At 34.6% G+C, this 21093-nt stretch overlaps 1 protein-coding gene across 1 annotated transcript; it reads right to left on the reverse strand.

Moving 5' to 3' along the window:
* Positions 1-20580: 20580 nt before the first annotated feature.
* Positions 20581-21093, reverse strand: LOC113750634. Its single transcript, XM_027294590.1, has one exon. It carries the CDS (start codon positions 21091-21093, stop codon positions 20581-20583), a length of 513 nt encoding a protein of 170 aa, XP_027150391.1.

The following is a 21093-nucleotide window of genomic DNA, read 5'->3' on the forward strand; positions in this document are numbered from 1 at the left end:
TGGGGCCACTCACCAATCACGGTTCAGGAACCATCCATCATATATCATTGCCTTACTCAAGTCCAAGCCCTAGATCACAAACTCAAAGCAGTCAAGCACTCTCAAAGATCGGACAGCATTTCCCCTTATTTTCTTTATTTTTCCAACCTACAAACATTCACCAAATCCATAACCATCAACCACAATTGCACATATACATTATAGGCTATTACAAACTCTTAATAAGGGTCATAATACCCCCTTCAATCTTAACCAATTAAGAGCTCAGGAACCCACAATAAGAAAGCCTCAAAGTAAACCCTAAAACCGGAATTTTCGCACAAACCAGAAATTTTTCGCAAACAATCGTATCCAACGTCTACAAGCTCCATTTTATACCACAACAAGCTATCATTTCATGACCAACGAACTATAATCATATAAAATCATAAAATTCCTCAGTAAATCAGAAATTGGTCCAACTCTAATTAAAATCATGAAATCATCGCCAAAATAGCATCTCTAACCTCTACAACCTGCCAATATACCATTATTCGAACAAAGAGGGAATTTTCCAAGCAACTTATCTCATAACTCAAGAAAGCTAGCAACTTATAGCTTCACTTTCAAAGATCACTCCACCAAAAGCTTTAAACCTCCTAAACACACACTTGTATGGAGTGGTTTTCAAAACCATCGGTGAAATCTCAAGATGTAAGCAAAATGGAAGAATGAAATTGGAGTTTTCTTTCTCTCTTCTCTCCCTCTTGAAGCTCGGCCGGGCCAAGGAAAAAAATGAAGATATTTTCAGCCAAAAGCAAGATAAGAATGAAGAAAACAGCCAATCAAACCTGGCTGCCGACCATGCCACGTCACAATCCGGCCGGAATCTGGCCGGATTTCCTGCCGGATTTCAGGCCGGATTCAAAGCAGAACGAAATCCCATTTTTTTCAAAATGCACCAACAATCCGGCTGGCAATCCGGCCAATAACTGGTCAGATTTGCTGCCGGATTTGATTCTCACCTTTTCAACCCAAAATTTTTCGTTTCTTTTCCTTCCGGGTGTCACAAACTCCCCTCCTTAAAAAAATGTCGTCCTCGACATTCCAACTTGTACTAATCAAGTCAGGATATCCCTCAAAAGTCACTCAAGCATTCCAAGCAAGCACTAAGAGTCAAATAGAACCCACTTGGCTGATGTTCGGTCCTACAAGAAATCACTTATATTTCAAACCATACCCACAGTTCGGCATCCTAAACTTTAAACCTAGGATACACTACAGAGATCTGAAACCTAAGCTCTGATACCACCTGTGACAGCCCCACCTTCCCCTAAGGCGAACCAAAGGGTTCGACGGACCGCCTGCCCAGCTCTCGCCAGGATTCACTCACTCACTACAGTCCTCAATTAAATTACAAGGTACATCTAAAAAATAATACATTAAAACCTCCATGAATTACATATCAAGTGAAGTGAAAACTAATTCCTAAGCGTGGAATGTACACATACATCCATTTCAATTCCAAACAGTCACACTAGCCCAACAATTACACAAAATGAATCCAAATCTAAACTGTATAAGATATATGCCATCCAGCCCACAAATAACGTAATACAAGTGCTTCCTTTGCCTTGAGCCCTGTGGAGGGGACATAAAATATTTTTGGGGTGAGCTAGAAGTTCAGCGAGTAACCAGTGAAATCAGTAATCAAATAAGTTTCACAATAGTTCATTTCAATGATGTCATGAATCAGTAATTAAATATACGTTTATTGCTCTTGTGAGCCAGTGAAATCATTGTACTTAAACATCCAATGCTCAAATTGATCCAGTAACAGTGAAACAGTGATAGAGAGCCATTTGCTCCAAGTAAACAGTGATGGAGACGTTGGTGTTCAGCACAAGACTTCTCAAGAACTCATTGAAGCAAAATCATGTCATGAACTCACATGCAACCACATATGATATGCAATTGAGTAAATAATACAAGATACAGTTCATAAGTGGCTTTGGAAATAGTTTGGGGTCAGTCACCAATCACGGCTCAGGAACCATCCATCATATATCATTGCCTTCCTCAAGTCCAAGCCCTAGATAACAAACTCAAGGCAATCAAACACTCTCAAAGATCGGACGACATTTTCTCTTATTTTCTTTATTTTTCCAACCTACAAACATTCACCAAATCCATAACCATCAACCACAATTGCACATATACATTATAGGCTATTACACACTCTTAATAAGGGTCATAATACCCCCTTCAATCTTAACCAATTAAGAGCTCAGGAACCCACAATAAGAAAGCCCCAAAGTAAACCCTAAAATCGGAATTTTCGCGCAAACTAGAAATTTTCCGCAAACAATCGTATCCAACGTCTACAAGCTCCATTTTATACCACAACAAACTATCATTTCATGACCAACGAACTATAATCATATAAAATCAGAAAATTTCCCAATAAATTAGAAATTGGTCCAACTCTAATTAAAATCATGAAATCATCGCCAAAATAGTATCTCTAACCTCTACAACCCGCCAATATACCATTATTCGAACAAAGAGGGAATTTTCCAAGCAACTTACCTCATAACTCAAGAAAACTAGCAACTTATAGCTTCCCTTTCAAAGATCACTCCACCAAAAGCTTTAAACCTCCTAAACACACACTTGTATGGAGTGGTTTCCAAAACCATCGGTGAAATCTCAAGATGTAAGCAAGAAATGGAAGAATGAAGTTGGGGTTTTCTTTCTCTCTTCTCTCCCTCTTGAAGCTCGGCCAGGCCAAGGAAAGAAATGAAGATATTTTCAGCCAAAAGCAAGATAAGAATAAAGAAAACAGCCAGTCAAACCGGGCTGCCGACCATGCCACGTCACAATCTGGTCGAAATCTGGCCGGATTCCAGGCCGGATTCAAGGCAAAACGAAATCTCATTTGTTTTCAAAATGCACCAACAATCCGGCCGGCAATCCGGCCAATAACTGGTCGGATTTGCGGCCGGATTTGATCCTTACCTTTTCAACCTAAAATTTTTCGTTTCTTTTCCTTTCGGGCGTCACATACCTATTCTCGTGGTTATGAAATTAATTATAAGTTAATTTTTTCTATGAAATTATATGGAATAACATCGCCACAAAGGTGCATATCTACTCTCGTGAGAGTACTCTATAGAGTTAACACTTTCTTGAATTAGTGTTAAATTCTAGTTTTCATTACAAATCAAACACTTTTAGATAATTAAAATTAATGGTACCAAGTTAATCTTGATTAGAGGATAGAAAAAGTTTTAAATAACTTGTTCAAAATAATAGCACCAAATAGCCAAAAAATTAACACAAAGCAATCATACAAAGGTCAACCAAAATCCAAGACATTAATTTTAGAAACTCTTAATAAAGACAAAATCCAAACTCATGTATTAACTAAATTTAGAATCAATTACAAAAGATAAAAAATTGGGAAAGCAGAGTAACCCTTGTGACATGGGCTCTCTCGCCTTTTTCATCCTCCAACTTCATCTTCATTTAGTTAATAAATAAGAAAGGATGAACTTACTAATCTAAACTATCCTACACTATCCTAAACCAAAGAGTTAAGATACTACATTTTTGTGGTGTTTCGTTGTCCCTCTCCAAGCTTTCCTTGCTTCTTACAAAACCATGTATTTATAGGTCAAACAAGTCATGAAATAAAGCTTCAAATGTCACTTTTACAGCCGCTAAATTGCTGCCGAACATCTCTCAAAAGATGTGAAATAATGGAGGTGAAAACAAGTTGCACAAGTGGAAGCCACAAGTTTGATCCAAATCCTTCCGGCAATCTGATCGGATTCTTAGAGGGATTCCTCCTCCATTTCTTTTGTTCTTTTTTTTTCTTCAATCAAACATTCTACCCTGAATCCCTCCGACAATTTGGCTGGATTCTTGGAGATATTCGGTCAACTTTCTTTTTCTTCAAGTTTCTTCATTCCGTTGCTCTTGTGCCTCAATCTACCCTTGACACTCGCCATCATTACAAACTATAGAACTTTAATCAACATAATGCAAAATCATTTCTTGTCCCAAGTGAAGTCAATTTCAATCTCCTACAAGAAACATAAACAAAGTGCAAGTAAAAGGGACAAAAATGACTTGAAAACCCTATGTAGTTATCATTCCACATTTTTGCCACAAATGACTTTGTTTCAACCTATAATATCCCATAATTGACTAAAAATGACCAATATTTCATCAAAAAATAGTGCAATATAGTTACTTACATCAATCGATTGCAAGAAAATAATCATTCTTTCTTTTCAACTCACATAATTTGATCCATTAAATATTGGAGGTCTAATCACAGATTGTCCTTCAAAAAATATGACATTGTTGGTTATCATCTTTACTCCTAAGCTGCTTGAGTTTAATCTCTAGAAGATTAAACTCTAATACCAATTATAAGGATCGAAAATAACCTAAGAGGGGGTGAATTAGGTTTATTAAAAAGCTAATCAAGTTATGGGCACTTTTTGCTCAATATGAAATTTACCCTCTTTTCTAAGTGATCACACAATAAATCAATCAATGAATGAACAATATCACTTGAGAGAAGTAGAAGAGATAAGTAATTTAAGGATCACAACATAACAATAAGTAAATGAGAATAAAGGAATTGCAAACCAATTGACCACCAAGGTTCTCTTGAACTTGAAGATCAATTCAAACAAGCTTCTTCAAGTTGATGAAATACAACCAATCTTGTGTACAAAGGAAGGCTCAGTTCCTCCTTACCCCAAGCTCTACTCGGTCAAGTTAGAAAGTTTTACTATCCCTCAGGACAACCTTCACAGAGCTACACTATTGAAGTATTCACTCACAAATGAAAAGTTTACAATGAACTTCACACCACCAAAACTACAAATTTTTTTTAGAGAGTGTTTTCTCACTAAAACTACTCTATATCTTTTATATCTTCAGTGTGCAAAAGTTGTTTGAAATTTCTGATCATACTCTATTTATATGAGACCAAGAAAGTGTTTCATTAATGCTTCCAACGGATAGAAAATAGTTGAAGAGTCAACTAGCCGTTGGAAGTATTGGACGTTCGGTGCTACCGTTGTTTGCGTCCGATAGCAGATAGAGAGTTTGAAAAATTCTATCGGACGCTCGGTACTTACGTCCGATAGCAGACAAAAAGTTTGAAAGATTCTATCAGACGTCCGATGCTTGCGTTCGATAACAAATAGAGAGTTTGAAGGATTATCTCAATTCTATTGGATGTCCGGTATTGTCTTTGTGAGCGTTCGACAGTTTTCGTCGAGTTTGAAGAATCCTATCGGACGTCCGGTCCTTCAGTCCGATAGCAGACAAAGATTTTGAAGGATTCTATCGGACGTCCGATGCTTGCGTCCGACAGCTTTTGTTTTCCTTTTTCTTTTTTCTAATGCTCTTGTCTTTAAATCAAATTGCTTCAAGACTGAAAGGATTTTTTAGAAAAGATATTAGTACTATCGAATAGTTTTGTAAACATCAAAAGACAGGGATCAAGATCAACATTCTCCCCTTTTTTTATGATGACAAAACAATGGATGATAAAGAAAAATAAGCAGAAACTCCCCCTTACTCATAGCATCCAAAACCATTTGGTACCAGCATATAATATCAACGAAAGAACTCCCCTTTACACATATCAGAATAACTTTTTCTTACATATTACATCCCTTACTCAGCCAAAGCATGTCAGATCAACGTTAGATCATCATTATTCTCCCCCTTTTTGTCATCATAAAATTAGAGAGTAATTGTCATAAAAAAAATAACAACAGTTGCAACCATCATCAGTCAATAACATAAAAATAACATCAAAAGAGAACATCCAATTGGTCAAGAATTTTTGAAACCAAAAGATAACAATATTCAAACCAAGTAGATTTTGAACTTTTGCAAATAGGGAAATGAAATTTTTTTGAAAGTATCATCTTTGTGAGCAAGAAAAATCACCCAAGTGTATCTAGAATAATCATCAATAATGACTAAATAATATCTCTTACCACCCAAGTTAGCAATTTGTGTAGGACCAAACAAATCAAGATGTAAAAGCTCCAATAGTCTTGAGGTAGAAACACGTCATCTCCAAATGTCACTATGCCACTAGACTTTGGTTTGGGTTTGATGAATTGTGATGGATCACCAGTCATGTGTTTTGAACATTCACTGTCTATGAACCACTTTGATTTCTTAATAATGTTCACCAGATTCACCTACTCAAGAGTTCAAGAACTAATATATGGTAGCAAAAAATTTTTGAGTCCTTGAGAGTTAGCATCATGTCTAACTATCCACATGCATTTCATGTCTCTTCTCATGTTCTTTCTTACATGGCAATTGCTTTTCATATGACCTTTTTGTCAACAAAAATTACACATAATCAATGAGTTATTTGCATAAACAGGTTTAATAAATCTTACTTGTCTTCTCTTATAAACAGCAAAATCATTTACACCAAAATTTATTTTCTTCTTATAAGTGCCAAGATGAGGTTTTGTTCCATTTCTTTGAAAGCAGTTTTGTTTCTTATATTGGAGAAAATCATTTAAATTATCCGTTCTTCTTTTCATATCACCTTGTTCCTCTTTGAACATTTCACAAATTCTTATTTTTCTATCAAGTTTATTTGGTAAATCAATTTCATTCTTTTTCAAGAAATCATTTTCAGTTTTCAGCATCTTGTTTTCTTGAAAAAAACGTGTATTATCCTAAAGAAGAAAACAAATTTTGTGTTTTAATTCCTTGTTTCTGACATAAGATTCTTTCAAACTATCAAACAATTTTTTAATGAAAGATTCAAGATCATTATCAGTTTCATCATCGTTTTCAAATTGAGGGTTAGAAGTTGTTATCTCATTATCTTCAATGGCCATAAAGGCCAATTGGGCAGATTCTTCTTCCTCTTTTATTTCACTATCGGAGTTGCACTCATTCCATGTGAATTGAAAGTTGTTGAATCTTGATTTTGTTTCAACTTTCCTCTTCTTTATTGGACACTCACTCATGTAGTGTCCAAATTGGCCACATTCATAGCATTTGTCACCTTGCCTTTTGTTGGCTTCTTGATTTCCCTTGATTCTTGCATTGTTGAATTGATTGAAATTTGAATTGATAGATCCTCCTTTTCTAAATCTTCTTTTGTTGAGAATTCTTTTGAAACTTCTTGTGATGACAGCAAGATTATTGTCATCAACCTCCACATATTCTCCATCCAAGGAAGTCGAGTCATCTTCATTTTGATATGCTTTTAGAGTAATGATCTTTTTTACCTTTGCATCTTCTTCTTCCTGTACCTTGGTATTAAGGTTCAACTCATAAGATGTTAAAGAGTTTATAAGAGATTCAATAGGTATAGAATTCAAATCTTTATTATTTTCAATAGCAGTCGCCTTACTCTCCTAATTCTTGGATAAAGCATTCAAGATTTTTCTATTTTTCTCTCCCAAGGAGTATTCCTTTTCTAGCACCTATAGATCTTTAATAAGATTATTGAATCTACAATACATTTTATCAATATCTTCATGAGGTTCCATCTTAAACGACTCATATTTAGTAACTAAGATAGATTTTTTTGTTCTCTAACATTCTTACTACCTTCATGAATTTCTCTCAATTTGTCCCAAATTTCTTTAGTTGACTTACAACCCTTGATTCTAATAGATTCATTTGAATCTAAAGCACAATATAACACATTCATAATTTTTGCATTTAAGGTGAGATGCTTTCTATTCTCTGCAGTTAATTTATTTCTTATTTTTGGTCTAGATCTATGAGTGTTTTCATCTACTATAGAGGCATCATATGCACCTTCACTAACAATCAACAAGAATTTAATATCAATCGATTGCAAGAAGATAATCATTCTTTCTTTCCAACTCATATAATTTGATACATTAAACATTGGAGGTCTAATCACAGATTATCTTTCAACAAATATGGCATTGTTGATTGTTATATTTACTCCTAAGCTGCTTGATCTTAATCACTAGAAGACCAAACTCTGATACCAATTGTAGGGATCGAAGACAACCTAAGAGGGGGTGAATTAGATTTATTAAAAAGCTAATCAAGTTATGGGTACTTTTTGCTCAATATGAAATTTACCCTCTTTTCTAAGTGATCACACAATAAATCAATCAATGAATGAACAATATCACTTAAGAGAATAGAAGAGATAAGCAATTTAAGGATCACAACATAACAATAAGTAAATGAGAAGAAAGGAATTGCAAACCAATTGACTACCAAGCTCCTCTTGAACTTGAAGATCAATTCAAACAAACTTCTTCAAGTTGATGAAATACAACCAATCTTATGTACAAAGGAAGGCTCACTTCCTCCTTACCCCAAATTCCATTCGGTCAAATTAGGAAGTTTTACTATTTCTCAGGACAACCTTCACAGAGCTATACTATTGAAGTATTCACTCACAAATGAAAAGCTTACAATGAACTTCACACCACCAAAACTATAAATTCTCACTAAAATTATTTTATATCTTTTGTATTTTTAGTGTGCAAAAGTTGTATGAAATTTCTGACCATGCTCTATTTATATGAGACCAAAAAAGTGCTTCATTAATGCTTCCAACGGATAGAAAGTAGCTGAAGAGTTAAATAGCCGTTGGGAGTATCGGATGTCCTGTACTACTGTTGTTTGCGTCCGATAACAGATAGAGAGTTTGAAAGATCCTATCAGACGTCCTGTACTTCCATCCGATAGCAGATAAAGAGTTTGAAAGATTCTATCGGACATCCGATACTTGTGTCCGATAGCAGACACAAAGTTTGAAGGATTATCTCAATTCTATCGGACGTCCGGTATTATCTTTGTAAGCGTCCGACAGCTTTCGCCAAGTTTGAAGGATCCTATCGGACATCCGGTACTTTCGTCCGATAGCAGACAAAGATTTTGAAGGATTCTATCAGACGTCCGATGCTTGCATCCGACAGCTTTCATCTTCCTTTTTCTTCTTTCAAATACTCCTGTCTTTGAATCAAATTGCTTCAAGGCTGAAAGGATTTCTTCTAAAAGATATTAGTACTATCCGATTGTTTTATAAACATCAAAAGACAGAGATCAAGATCAACATACTAGACACAATATTTCGTAAGAAAATCTACGATTAGTCATAGAAGAATTTGTAGTCAATAGTTGAACAAGTACGAAAATTTTGTTGAAGTTACAATTTGATATCAAGAGATGAGAATAAAAGAGTTGTTATATGGAGTCAATATTTTAGTTGACTACATAAAATGAAGAGTAATTTTTTATTCCAATACTTTATGGTAAAGAAGTTGTTGAGGCGATGTGATTGTGATGGAAGTTAAATAAAAGGGAGAAGGAGTTATGTTATGTAGCAATTGTGTTTGATTGGAATAATAATAAAACATGGCTATCGTAATTGGTGAGAAATTAGTTGGGAGAGTAAAAATGAAATTACAAAAAATGACACTAAAATATTTACACCAAACTAAACCCTTGTTCCACTTTATTATTGTAGAGATATACTAGTGACTGGATGCATACCCGATGTCTACGTGCCCAACAAAAGATTTTAAACTAAACTAATAAATCTAGAATCTTGAGTTCATAAAACATAGCAAATCAACAACTCAATTTGACATAATATCTGAAGAAGAACAAATGGAAAATTTTAAAATGAAAAAGAAGAAAGACGCATCTTACTGTTAGTGATGTAAATCTACAATCAACCATTGAGCTATTGTATTCAATAATAAAAGCATGAAAATTTTACAGCAAGAGAAGCTTTTATGGAAATGAAGGTGACATTAATTGCAAGATGGTCAGGAGAACCTTCAATAGCTGTCTTTGAATGTGACTCGTTGAAGGCCTTGTGTTGAACGCCCTTTCTTTGTCTTAAACTCTAAATGGCATTGTTTGGTTGTTTACCAAAATGTAGATCTCTTTCATGGAATAATTCCACTTTGTACCCCCTTAACTTATATCACTTTTTCACCTTTCATCCTAAACTTCATTTTAAACATTTTGTACTCTAAACTCACAATTTTGAACACTTTACATATTAAACTTTCAAGTTTGTCACACTTAAGTCCATTTAATGACAAGGTTAACAAAATTAATGAGATATCATTACCAAAATTAACAAGATAAATGATAGTACAAATTAATGATAATGTATTGTCTTGTTCTACATGCAATCCCTTAGCTCCTTTTGATCTCTTTTAGTACATTGTCATTGATTTTTATGTCTGAATAACTAATGTTGTTGGTACGATTAATGAGATAAATGACAGTGCAAATTTATGACAATGTATTGTCATGCTTTATGATAAGTGCATATTACATATAGTTATTAGTAGCATTTTGTGTATATTTTTTGTACAAATTAGGATGATTTAAGATATAACTTACTCCTTAACCTTCTAAATTTTGTGAATTTCATTTGAGCTACTTAATGTACAAAATTGGTTATATTTGTAGGAATTGAGGTGAACTATTAACATTGGTTCAAGATAGATCCGATTCGAAGTCATTTAGTGCTTGATTCAACGGGAAATTTGGAAAGTAAAAGAGCATCAAATGCAAGGATCAATGGTGGAATGCATGAACAACAACATGAACATCTTGCATGAAGTATCAAAGATGAATTGCAGTAGAAAAGAAACAAAAAAGCGCGCACAAGGAGAATACGAGAGCTAAGCTCGTGTATTTCAAGGTCGCGTATTGTAGCCAAAATTCTGCAACCTGATCTGTTTTCACACTACTTTCCAACTCAGTTCTGGACAAGAATTTTGACTGCACATGATCAAGAGTCATTTAGGAATAGAAAATGAGCTTTATGTCCTGTCATTAACAACTTTTTGACTCTCTTAACATTATTGGTGTAAGAATCATTAGAGGAGAGAGAAGTTAGTGAGGAGGATAGTTTGTTATCAGATTTAGTTCTAGAGTTTGAGAGGAGAGTCTTTTCTTGTTCTTTCTAACAAAAAAATTGTGAGAACAATTGGAGACTTCATTGTGCAATTCATTTTGTTGAAGAAATAGAAGATCATTAGGAGCTTGCTCATCATTTTGGCTAAACTTTCTTTATCTATCTTTTTACTTGTGATTCAATATGTGTTTATACAATGAAGTTATGTACTTTCTTGTCATATATCATTTGAGTAGTTAAATTTCTAGATCTAGGAAGTATGTGAAACTTATGGCTACTTGATATGAAGTGAATATGATTTACACTTGTTACATCTTGTATTAACTTGTTCATTTATGCATGCTTATTACTTGTTATTGCTTGATCACCAATAGCAAGTTATTAGTTGTTATTATTCAATGAAAGTTGGTAATAATAATGGAACAACATAAATGAAACTTAAGGAGTAGACACATGAGAATAGAGATACACTTAAGTGGATTAATTTTGCATTTCATGAAAAACAAAGAATAGATATAGTTATTTATCATAAGAATAGGAAAAATTAGACTATTCTAAACCATTACATCATGAGAATGAGTTTTAGTAAATATGGAAATGAATCCCTAGTTAAACAAGAGTAGTAACAAGAGGTAAATCTATTTGTTTGTATCTTTAGTACCATAAGTGGACTCTATTTCCCTAGATCCAAGTGTTTGGTGGTATTTCTCTATTGTTTACTTGCAAGCTATCTAGTTAATTTAGTTAGATAGTTAGTATTGTTATTTTCATCGGTGCTCCCTGTAGGATCGACTCGATATATACCTTAGACTACTATTTGACCTATATGCTTGTAGTAAAACGTGTATATTTTGGAATTAAACATGTACTTATATTAAAAATCCGTCACTTTAGTTGCGATACCTTGACTCTTTTTAACTACTATCAGCAAATTATTACTGATTGATATAACTACTATAAGCAAATTATTATTGATTTATAAGGTCCTCTATGCTGTTAATTTTAGCAATATTGTCATTGATTGGATTTAAATGCAATAAACTTGTGAGTTTATGGTACAATGTGTTCAAAATTGAGGTCATACAAGTTTAGGGGTGCAAAATGGAATTTGTTCCACTTTCATCCCTAATATTATCTCTTAGTTGCTTAATCACTTTCAATTATGTTAGTTCTGTGAAAGACTTTCTTACCCCTCTTTAACTTTCTGTGCGTTTAACACTTTGGTCCATGTGCTTATTCTTCTTCTTCTTCTTCATCCTTTTTGGTGCCTGCTTTCTTCCTTGAATGAAAGTAACGTAAAATTGCACGAATAGTAATTATATCAGATGGACCTCATGATAAGTTTTCTTCTCAAGAATCTTGTTATTGTTTTTCACGACAGTGTCATTAATTTGGTTTCTTCTGATACTAGTTGGGTGGCTGATATTGGTGCTGCAGTTCTTGTCACTTCCAGGAGAGATCTCTTTACTACCTACACTGCGGGTGAGTTTGGTTCGTTGCGAATGGGTAATAATGATGTATTCAATGTAGTTGGCATGAGTGATATTTGTTTGAAGACGAACAGTGGCTCTATACTACTACTCAAGGATGTCAGTTATGCTCCAGATATTCGCTTAAACCTGATTTCCATAGGGAAACTTGATGATGATGGCTTTGGCAATAATTTTGGTGATGATAATGGAAACTCAGTAAAGGATTCCTGGTTATAGCTTGAGGTACGAAAGTGAAGATAAATTTGTATTTGTTGCAAGCTTCAATTTTGAGAGACGCTGTGAATTTGGTGAAGAAACAAAATTCACCTGAGTTGTGACACAAGAGGTTGAGTCACATTAGTGCAAAGGGACTTGAGATTTTGGTGAAAAAGAATGCTCTTCTGGGTGTGAAGAATGCAAGTTTGGAAAAGTATTTTGATTGTCCTACAGGAAAACAACATCATATCCTTCAAGACTAACCCTCCTCATCGAATATGCAATTTGCTAAATTTGGTGCATTCAGATGTTTTTGGTCCTTTGAAGGTACAAACTTTTGGGATGCATCTTATTTTGTTACTTTTATTGATGATTATTCCAGGAAACTATGGGTTTATGCCTTGAAAACAAAAGATCAAGTGCTTGGTAAGTTTAAAGAGTTTCAAATTTTGGTTGAAAGGCAAACTAGAAGAAAGTTGAAATGTATCTGAACAGATAATAGGGGTGAGTGTCGAGGACCATTTGAAAATTATTGTAAGCAACAAGGAATTAGATAGCAGAAGATGCCTCCAAAGATGTCTTAGCTGAATGGTTTGGCCGATAGAATGAACAGAATATTGATGGAGAGAGTTAGATGCCTACTTGTAGAGTCGAAACTACCAAAGTCCTTTTGGGGTGAGGCTTTGTATCTACAGTTGCTTTGCAGGGTGATGTTCCAGAAAATGTTTGGACTAGTAAAAACATCTCGTATGATTATTTGAAAGTTTTTGGTTGCAAAGCTTATGTCCATGTTCCAAAAGATGAGAGGTCAAAATTAGATACAAAAAGTAGACCATGCATCTTTGTTGGCTATGGCCAAGATGGATTTGGTTACAGACTGTATGATCCAGTTGAGAAGAACTTGTGAGAAGCCATGATGTTGTGTTTCTTGAAAACCAAACCTTCGATGATGTTGAGAAGATAGACTCTCATATCCATGATGACCTCACAGATTTTGAGTCAATTCCAATATCACATTTGCCCACAAGAGCTGATGGAGGAGTTGATATGCAACATGATGATGTTGCTGATGACCAGCATGATAGTGATACACATAATTCTATAGATGTTGATGATGATCAACTCACTCATTCTATGGTAGATCCACAAGAAGCTCCACTCCGAAGGTCTACAAGAGTTAGACAGTAGTCTACTAGATATTCTCCAGATGAATATATGCTCTTGACTAATAGGAGAGAGCCTGAATGCTTTGAAGAAGCTATGGAGAATGCAGACAAGTAGCAGTGGTTGCATGCTATGGAGGATGAGATGAAATCATTGTATGATAATCAAATATTTGAATTGGTGAAATTACGAAAGGGTAAAACGGTTTTGAAGAATAGGTGGATTTACAGACTGAAATAGGAAGAGAGTTTTTCAATACCAAGATATAAAGCAAGATTGGTTGTTAAAGGTTTCAGTCAGAAGAATTGAGTTGATTTTGAAGAAATTTTTTTGTCCGTGGTTAAAATGTCTTCAATTCAAACTATGTTAGGGGTAGCAGTAAGCCTAGACTTAGAGATTGAACAAATGGATGTGAAGACGGCTTTTCTTCACGGTGATTTGAATGAAGAAATTTATATGGAGCAGTCAGAGGGATTTTAGGTGAAAGGAAAAGAGGATTATGTTTGCAAGTTGAAAAAGAGCTTGTATGGCTTGAAACAAGCTCTGAGACAGTAGTACAAAAAATTTGAGTCTGTTATGCAACAACAAGGCTACAAGAAAACCACTTCTGATCATTTTGTGTTTGTACAAAGGTTCTCGCATGATGATTTTATTATTTTGCTGCTCTATGTTTATGGTATGCTCATCGTTGGTCTAAGTGCTTCTAGAATTGCTATGTTGCGCCCCATTTTTCGCAATGGAAAAATAAGAATAAAAGGTATTTATAAAAGATATGATTTTCATTTAAAAATAAGTAAAAAGGACCTAAAATGGGACTTTAAAAAAATGCGACAATTTGGGTCCAAAATTTAGTCTAAAAGGGTTTTTTAGGAAAAAAAAATAGGAGTCGCCACTTGGTATTGAGTTTGGGTGTACCAAGTCACCCCAAAGAAAATATTTTTGACAAAAATAAAACAAAACCCTTTTTGACAACTCCAGATCTTTGAAAAACAAGAGAAAATGGATTCAGGAGTCACGGTTGAAGAAAGGGAAGGCAAAAGTTCGATCAACTCAAACCTAAGACACCCTTTCAACCTAGTCTAAGCTAGTTGCGAGTTTTAGACAAAATTTTCCTAATCTAACCCTTAATTTTATCATGTTTGGATGTTTCCTACATGGATGCAAATCTAAATTTATAAAAATATTGCAAGGGACAAAATGTTCATTCAAGGGTTTAATTGAACCAATCGCATTAATTGCGAAGGTCAAAATACTTCCTTGAAAGGGTCACGAGTATGCAAATGATGAAAAAGAAAAGTAAAGAAAAGAAATTAAATTATATACATAGATATAAGTGATCAAAGAAAAAGGGAATGCAACATAAAAGGTACGGGAGACAAAAACTCGTAACATAATTTTCTTATATAGGGATTAATGGTATTTAAACTAAAAAATTATAATCACCCATTTTCCATGTTTGAAAAATAATTCCCCTAATATGAACAGGCAAATGAACCTACTTATCATACAATTTCTTAAATGAAATGCAATTCTAAGTGATATGATTAACACATATAGAGGATAGGGGATAATATAATAGGAAATATCATACAAATGAGAAAAGATCCTAAAAATGAAAATATGCATGAAAATGTAGTGAATAGCACACAAAGATGAATCTAGCGCAAGACGACCTAAAAGGGTCTAGCGTTGGACTAACCCATCTCTAAAAATCCTTACTAGCATTGGACTAGTAAGTAAGCGAAGGGAGAAGCCACAACTAGCGTTGGACTAATGTGGTGACGTCATGCATTAACAATTCATAGTGAAACAAATAAAGCATAAATTAAAACAAATAAACATGTAAGAGCACGTAGCACATAACACGTAAACATAATATCTAGATGCCAAAATCCTAAGAAAAGCAGATAAAACATATAACACATAAGCCACATAAGCACACAACCTATCTATTACATCGGGGAGCGCCTAACTACAATCTAAAAGGGGAAATAAAATAAAACAAATCTAATTATCCTATCTATTACATTTTTTGAGGTATTTAAGTGCCTTCCAAATAATTATAAAATTAACTAAACAAACATAAGAAAATTTAAATGAACATTCAAATCAAATAAACAAAGCATATAAAAAAAATATATAAACACATAGGAACACGTAGGAGCACATAAGAGCACGTAATTGACATTGAAATAATAATAATGGAGTACCTCCCTTTTGAAGTGGTGACTAAACGGAGTCAAATTGCCCTATTTATACTCAAAATGAACAAAAGAATCATGGCACCAATTTAATTGAAAAAGTAATAATAATAAAAAAAATTCACATTAATATGTCAAACGTAAATAAATTTAAGAATATCTAAAAATTACAAGTTGAACATACTCAAAAGTAACATAATTAGCTATTAAAAAAAAGAAACAATCATAATAAAGAGAGTCAAAATTCACCAGGGACTGAATTGCAAAAATTAAAAAACTTTTGGGGACAAACATTATTTTTCCAAAGTTTAGAGGTCAAAATTAAATGAAAGATGAAATTCAAGGACCAAAGTGTAATTAATTTAAGGACCTAAGTGAAACAAATTTAAAATGTTCTGGGCCGAAGTGAAACTACTACAAAGATCAGGGGCTAAAGTGCAAATGGGAGAAAAAGGCCATCGGGCCATCATTTTTATTTATTTGGGCCGGATGCTACCTAAGCCCAGCTGAAGCCCAAAAGAAACGAGCAGGCCAGCCCGTCTTTCTATCCCTCAAGCCCAACCGAAACCCAAAAGAAATAAATCAAAAACCCAATCAAAACTAACTATTGGCCCAACCGAAGATAAAAACCTTAACCCAAACCATTTTTCTTTCTTTTCTCTCCTTTCTTTTTTCTTTTCTTCTCTTCTTCTTCTTTTTTTCTTCCTTTCTTCTTCCTCCACTTCCAGCCGTTTCCTTCCCTTCTTCTTCGGCCAGCTGAAGAAGCTTTAGCTGGCGGCCGCCGGCGGCTACCGCCAGTTGCCGGCGACCTCTCCGGTCGCTAAAATTTCTCAAAATGCACTTCCCCACTCCATTTTTCGCGTAGGTTCCATTTCCGGAGTTAATTTTTACAAAAGATGACCCGAAGGTGGCCAAAAAGTCAAGAAATCAGCCCAATTTTTTATATTTTTAGACCCTCAAATCTTCACCAAAAAATATAAAATTTATACTACAACATTCCTTGTAATTTTTACAACCTAACTATCAACTAAAATCAATAAAAGTAACAATAGATATGACAAAATTAAATCAAAACAGTCCAAAAAATAACAAAAATCCTTCAAAAACTTTTAACACTCGAAACTCCAAAATTTTTGAATAACCACACATTTTCGGACCTACACTGTCAAATGGTCATCTATTTTGACAGAAAGAACATGCACAATGCTCAGCTTTTAATTCATTTTCCATTTTGGCATTTTTACAAACACCTAACATGCATTCACAGAAATCATCTTTTTCTTAATGTTTATTCATGGCTTTACCCCAAAATTTCAACAACACCAGCAGCAACAACAAGAAAACAGCAGGAACAACCAATAATACATGAATTCAACATGATAAAAAAAAACGGGAAATAGTTCAATGGAAGTGTTGATACCTCTTATGACCTTAGTTAAAATTGTTGATGAAATTCCAATCTCCTCACGTCCGATTGCTTGCCTTCTTGTGTTTGATTCTGTGTGTGTATATTGGGAAAGGAGAGGGAGCCGAATGGAGCCTTTCTTTTGTGTTTTCTGAATTGAGAGGAAAGAAGGAGAGGGAGCCGAGAGATGGAATTGAGAGTGAAGTTTTTTTTTTTTCTTGTTGTGGCTTGTCTGTGAGAGAGAGAGCCGAGTGAAGAGTTTTTTTTTTTTTTGTTCTGTCCGTCTGAGAGAGGCTAGAGAGTCGATATTGGGAGAGAAAAAGAGGAGCTTGTATGTGTGTTTGGTCAAAATGATTATTTTTTACCAAATGACAAGAATGTTGAGTGTAGGAATGGGTTAAGTGTATTTTGTGGGGAAAATGATGAAAATGTGTAAGTTTAGTAATAATTTGATTTTGACTTGATTTTTTTTTTTTGATTTTTTGATTTTCCTTTTGTTGTTGTTTTTTTTTTTTAAAACAAACCTGCAAAAATGAGAAAAATGCACATTAAAATGCTAGAAAATAAATAATTCATTAAATAGAAAATCTTGAGAAAATATTAAAAATTGACAGAAATTTGGTGTCTACAACTTGCCCCTCTTTGTCTAGAGTTTCAAAGAAATTCAAGACAAAGACGTAGACACCAAATTGCTTACCTGTCTCTTGTAGCTGCACCTGAACTAAAATAAACAAGCCAACATTTGGCTGAAATTATTGGACAAAATGATGCAATAACATTGCAGAAAATGTGACCAAACTCATGTAGAGTTGCCTACGTATCCCACCAAGGGAATCAGGTCAAACGTAGTTCGAATGCAAGTGAACCACAATGAAACAAGTGCATTGACCAACTGTGGTCTTTGCAAAGTCGAAAAAGTCTGAGCTCTCAGAACTTCTAAACATGAAACACAAAATGAATGAGAAAGCACAATTAATCAAAACAGTCAAGAAAAGTAACTTGTCATAATTAGAAAAAGATGCGCGGAGGGACGCGATTACGCTCCAATAAGAAATTAAATTGTCAAGAAGGGGAGATAGAAGGGTGCGCGGTGGACGCCGAGACTCACCAATAGAAAATTAAATTTGTCTTTTAGAAAAAGATGCGCGGAGGGACGTGATTACGCTCCAACAGAAAATTAAATTGCCAAGAAGGGGAGATAGAAGGGTGCGCGGTGGACGCTGAGACTCACCAACAGGAAATTAAATTTGTCAAGAAGGGGAGGTAGAAGGTGCGCGGTGGACATTGAGACTCACCAATAGAAAGTTAAATTGTCAAGAAGGGGAGGTAGAAGCACCCAACAGGAAATTAAATTGATGCGCGGAGGGACACGATTACGCTCCAACAGAAAATTAAATTTGTCAAGAATGGAAGGTAGAAGGGTGCGCGGTGGACGCTGAGACTCACCAACAGGAAATGAAATTGATGCGCGGAGGGACGCGATTACGCTCCGACAGAAATTTAAATTTGATGATTTTGATTTGATTTGATTTTTTTTTTTAAATAACAAATTGGTGGGATAGACCCGAGCCCAATTAAATGAAAATGCAAGTCCAAAACCATCAAACTGAAAGATTAAATGCATGTTGCTCAAGTAGTAATAAATCAAGACAAACTTACTTGGTGGACTTCCAACTTTCTTGATTTTTTTTTGATTTTTTTTTTGAACTTTAAAAGAAAGGGAATAATGATTTTTGTTTCTTTCTTTGGAAATGTATAGCGAAACTTTCCATTTGCCCCAGTGTGAATCCTCCTCAACTAAGCCAGTATTGTATCACATAATCTTTCCTGCAAAAAGGAAAAAAAGAAAAGAAGCAACTATGATGAAAAGATTGCCACCACCATGTAATCCCTTTGCCTTGAGAGCCATGTAAACATGAGTTTCAATATCGACCAATCGCTTCCTTAGGTTTAGCCGACAACCCTTCAGAATCTTTGCAACTGTCAAATGTCAATTATCCATACTTTAGTATCATAGGACCTTAAATTTCATGATTCTTTAGAGATAAATTATAGGGGATTGTCTTTTGAATGAGACCCAAAAAATGAAAAATATAAACAATTAAAAAATGTAGTATTTATCATGCAATAATGCTAATATGAAATAAATAATGATACATAATAAATAAATGAAATAGCAAATAGAATAGTAAAACAAAATTGCTGAATTTTTGAATATAGGTCCAAAGATCAAAATTTGGATTCATATCTAGAGGATGAACTTTGATGAGGAAAAATGCTCCATCTGACCCTTTCGTAGTCATCCATTTTGGAATTCACTGTCGGCAAAAGAACAACAGTATGAAAGATACCCAAATCAACATAGTCACCAGCTTTCAGACCTCAACATCTTCTTCTCTGTTGCTGATTCTTTTGTACTCCAAAACCCTACCTCAGCGCCCTTTCGGGTTTTCACTAAGATTACCCCCACCCCTTTTCTTCTTTTTTTTTGTTGTTTTTGTTTTTGTTTTTGTTTTCTTCTTTTTTTCTGTTCTTTCTTTTCTCTCTTTTTTTTTCTTTTTTTTTTTCTGTTAGAAGGTGCCCTTTCAGGTTTTCACCAAGAGACATAGACAAGACAATTTTAATCCCAACTGTATCAATGCAGTCATACTCTGATAATGAGTAGCATCAGTGAGACAATTTTCTCTGACATGTTTCAGAAAAGTTTGTATTTACATCATTTGCTGGTTGATTAAGAAAATTTTTTTTTTCAAAATACTGCAAAAGATGAAATTCGGTAATTTTGGTTCTTGTGATTAGGATCGGATAGAGTAGCAAAGGAAAGGTTAAGGCTTAAAAGGCTTGACAGCGGATCATATGATGTGTTTGCAATCATTTGAGATAGCATTCTTTCAAAACTTACCTTGATCTAGGGTGAGAAAGAGATAAAAATTGCCCCAGTTTAATTCTGACCGAAGCTCTATTTTCTTTTTTCTTCTTTTTTTTTCTTCTTTTTTTTTTTTTTTTTTTTAGAAACAAAATTGCCCCAATATGGGGTTAGTGATCTTAAGGAACTGCCAAGCGAAAAAGGAAAATGGTTATGAAAAGTCAAAAGGGAAAGAAGAAAAATTAGGGATAGAATATTGAAATGAAAAAAATGAGAGGAAGTATGCCTGAAATCCGTCTCTTGCAGTATTTTTAAAGAAAATTTTTTTATAATCAAATGAAAAACTTTTTGCACATGTCTGCATTGATTGGTTGGGAAAAAACTTGACCGTCCATTTCCATAAGGATAAGCGCTCCTCCGGATAGCACTTTCTTAACAATGAATGGTCCTTGCCAATTGGGAGCAAACTTCCCTTTAGCCTCATCTTGCATTGGAAGAATCCGTATCAAAACCTTATCTCTAACTTCAAACAAGCGGGACTTGACTTTCTTGTTGTAAGCCCAAGCCATTCGTTGCTGATAACATTGTCCATGGCAGACGGCATTCAACCTCTTTCCATCAATCAAAGACAACTGCTCCTGACGTTCTCTGACCCATTCAGCTTCTTCTATCTGAGCTTCCATCAGAATGCGTAAGGAAGGAATTTCAATTTCTGCAGGTAGTACTGCTTCCATTCCATACATAAGAGAGTAAGGAGTTGCACCAGTAGAAGTTCTGATAGTAGTTCTGTAGGCCATCAATGCGTAAGGTAGCTTCTCATGCCAATCCCGGTGTGTTTCAGTCAT

This window comes from Coffea eugenioides, chromosome 10 (assembly GCF_003713205.1).
Source record: "Coffea eugenioides isolate CCC68of chromosome 10, Ceug_1.0, whole genome shotgun sequence".
NCBI lineage: Eukaryota > Viridiplantae > Streptophyta > Magnoliopsida > Gentianales > Rubiaceae > Coffea > Coffea eugenioides.

Excerpts from the sequence above, each read along its gene's own strand:
- LOC113750634 (XM_027294590.1), bottom strand. The coding sequence starts at position 21,093 with ATGACTGAAACACACCGGGATTGGCATGAGAAGCTACCTTACGCATTG.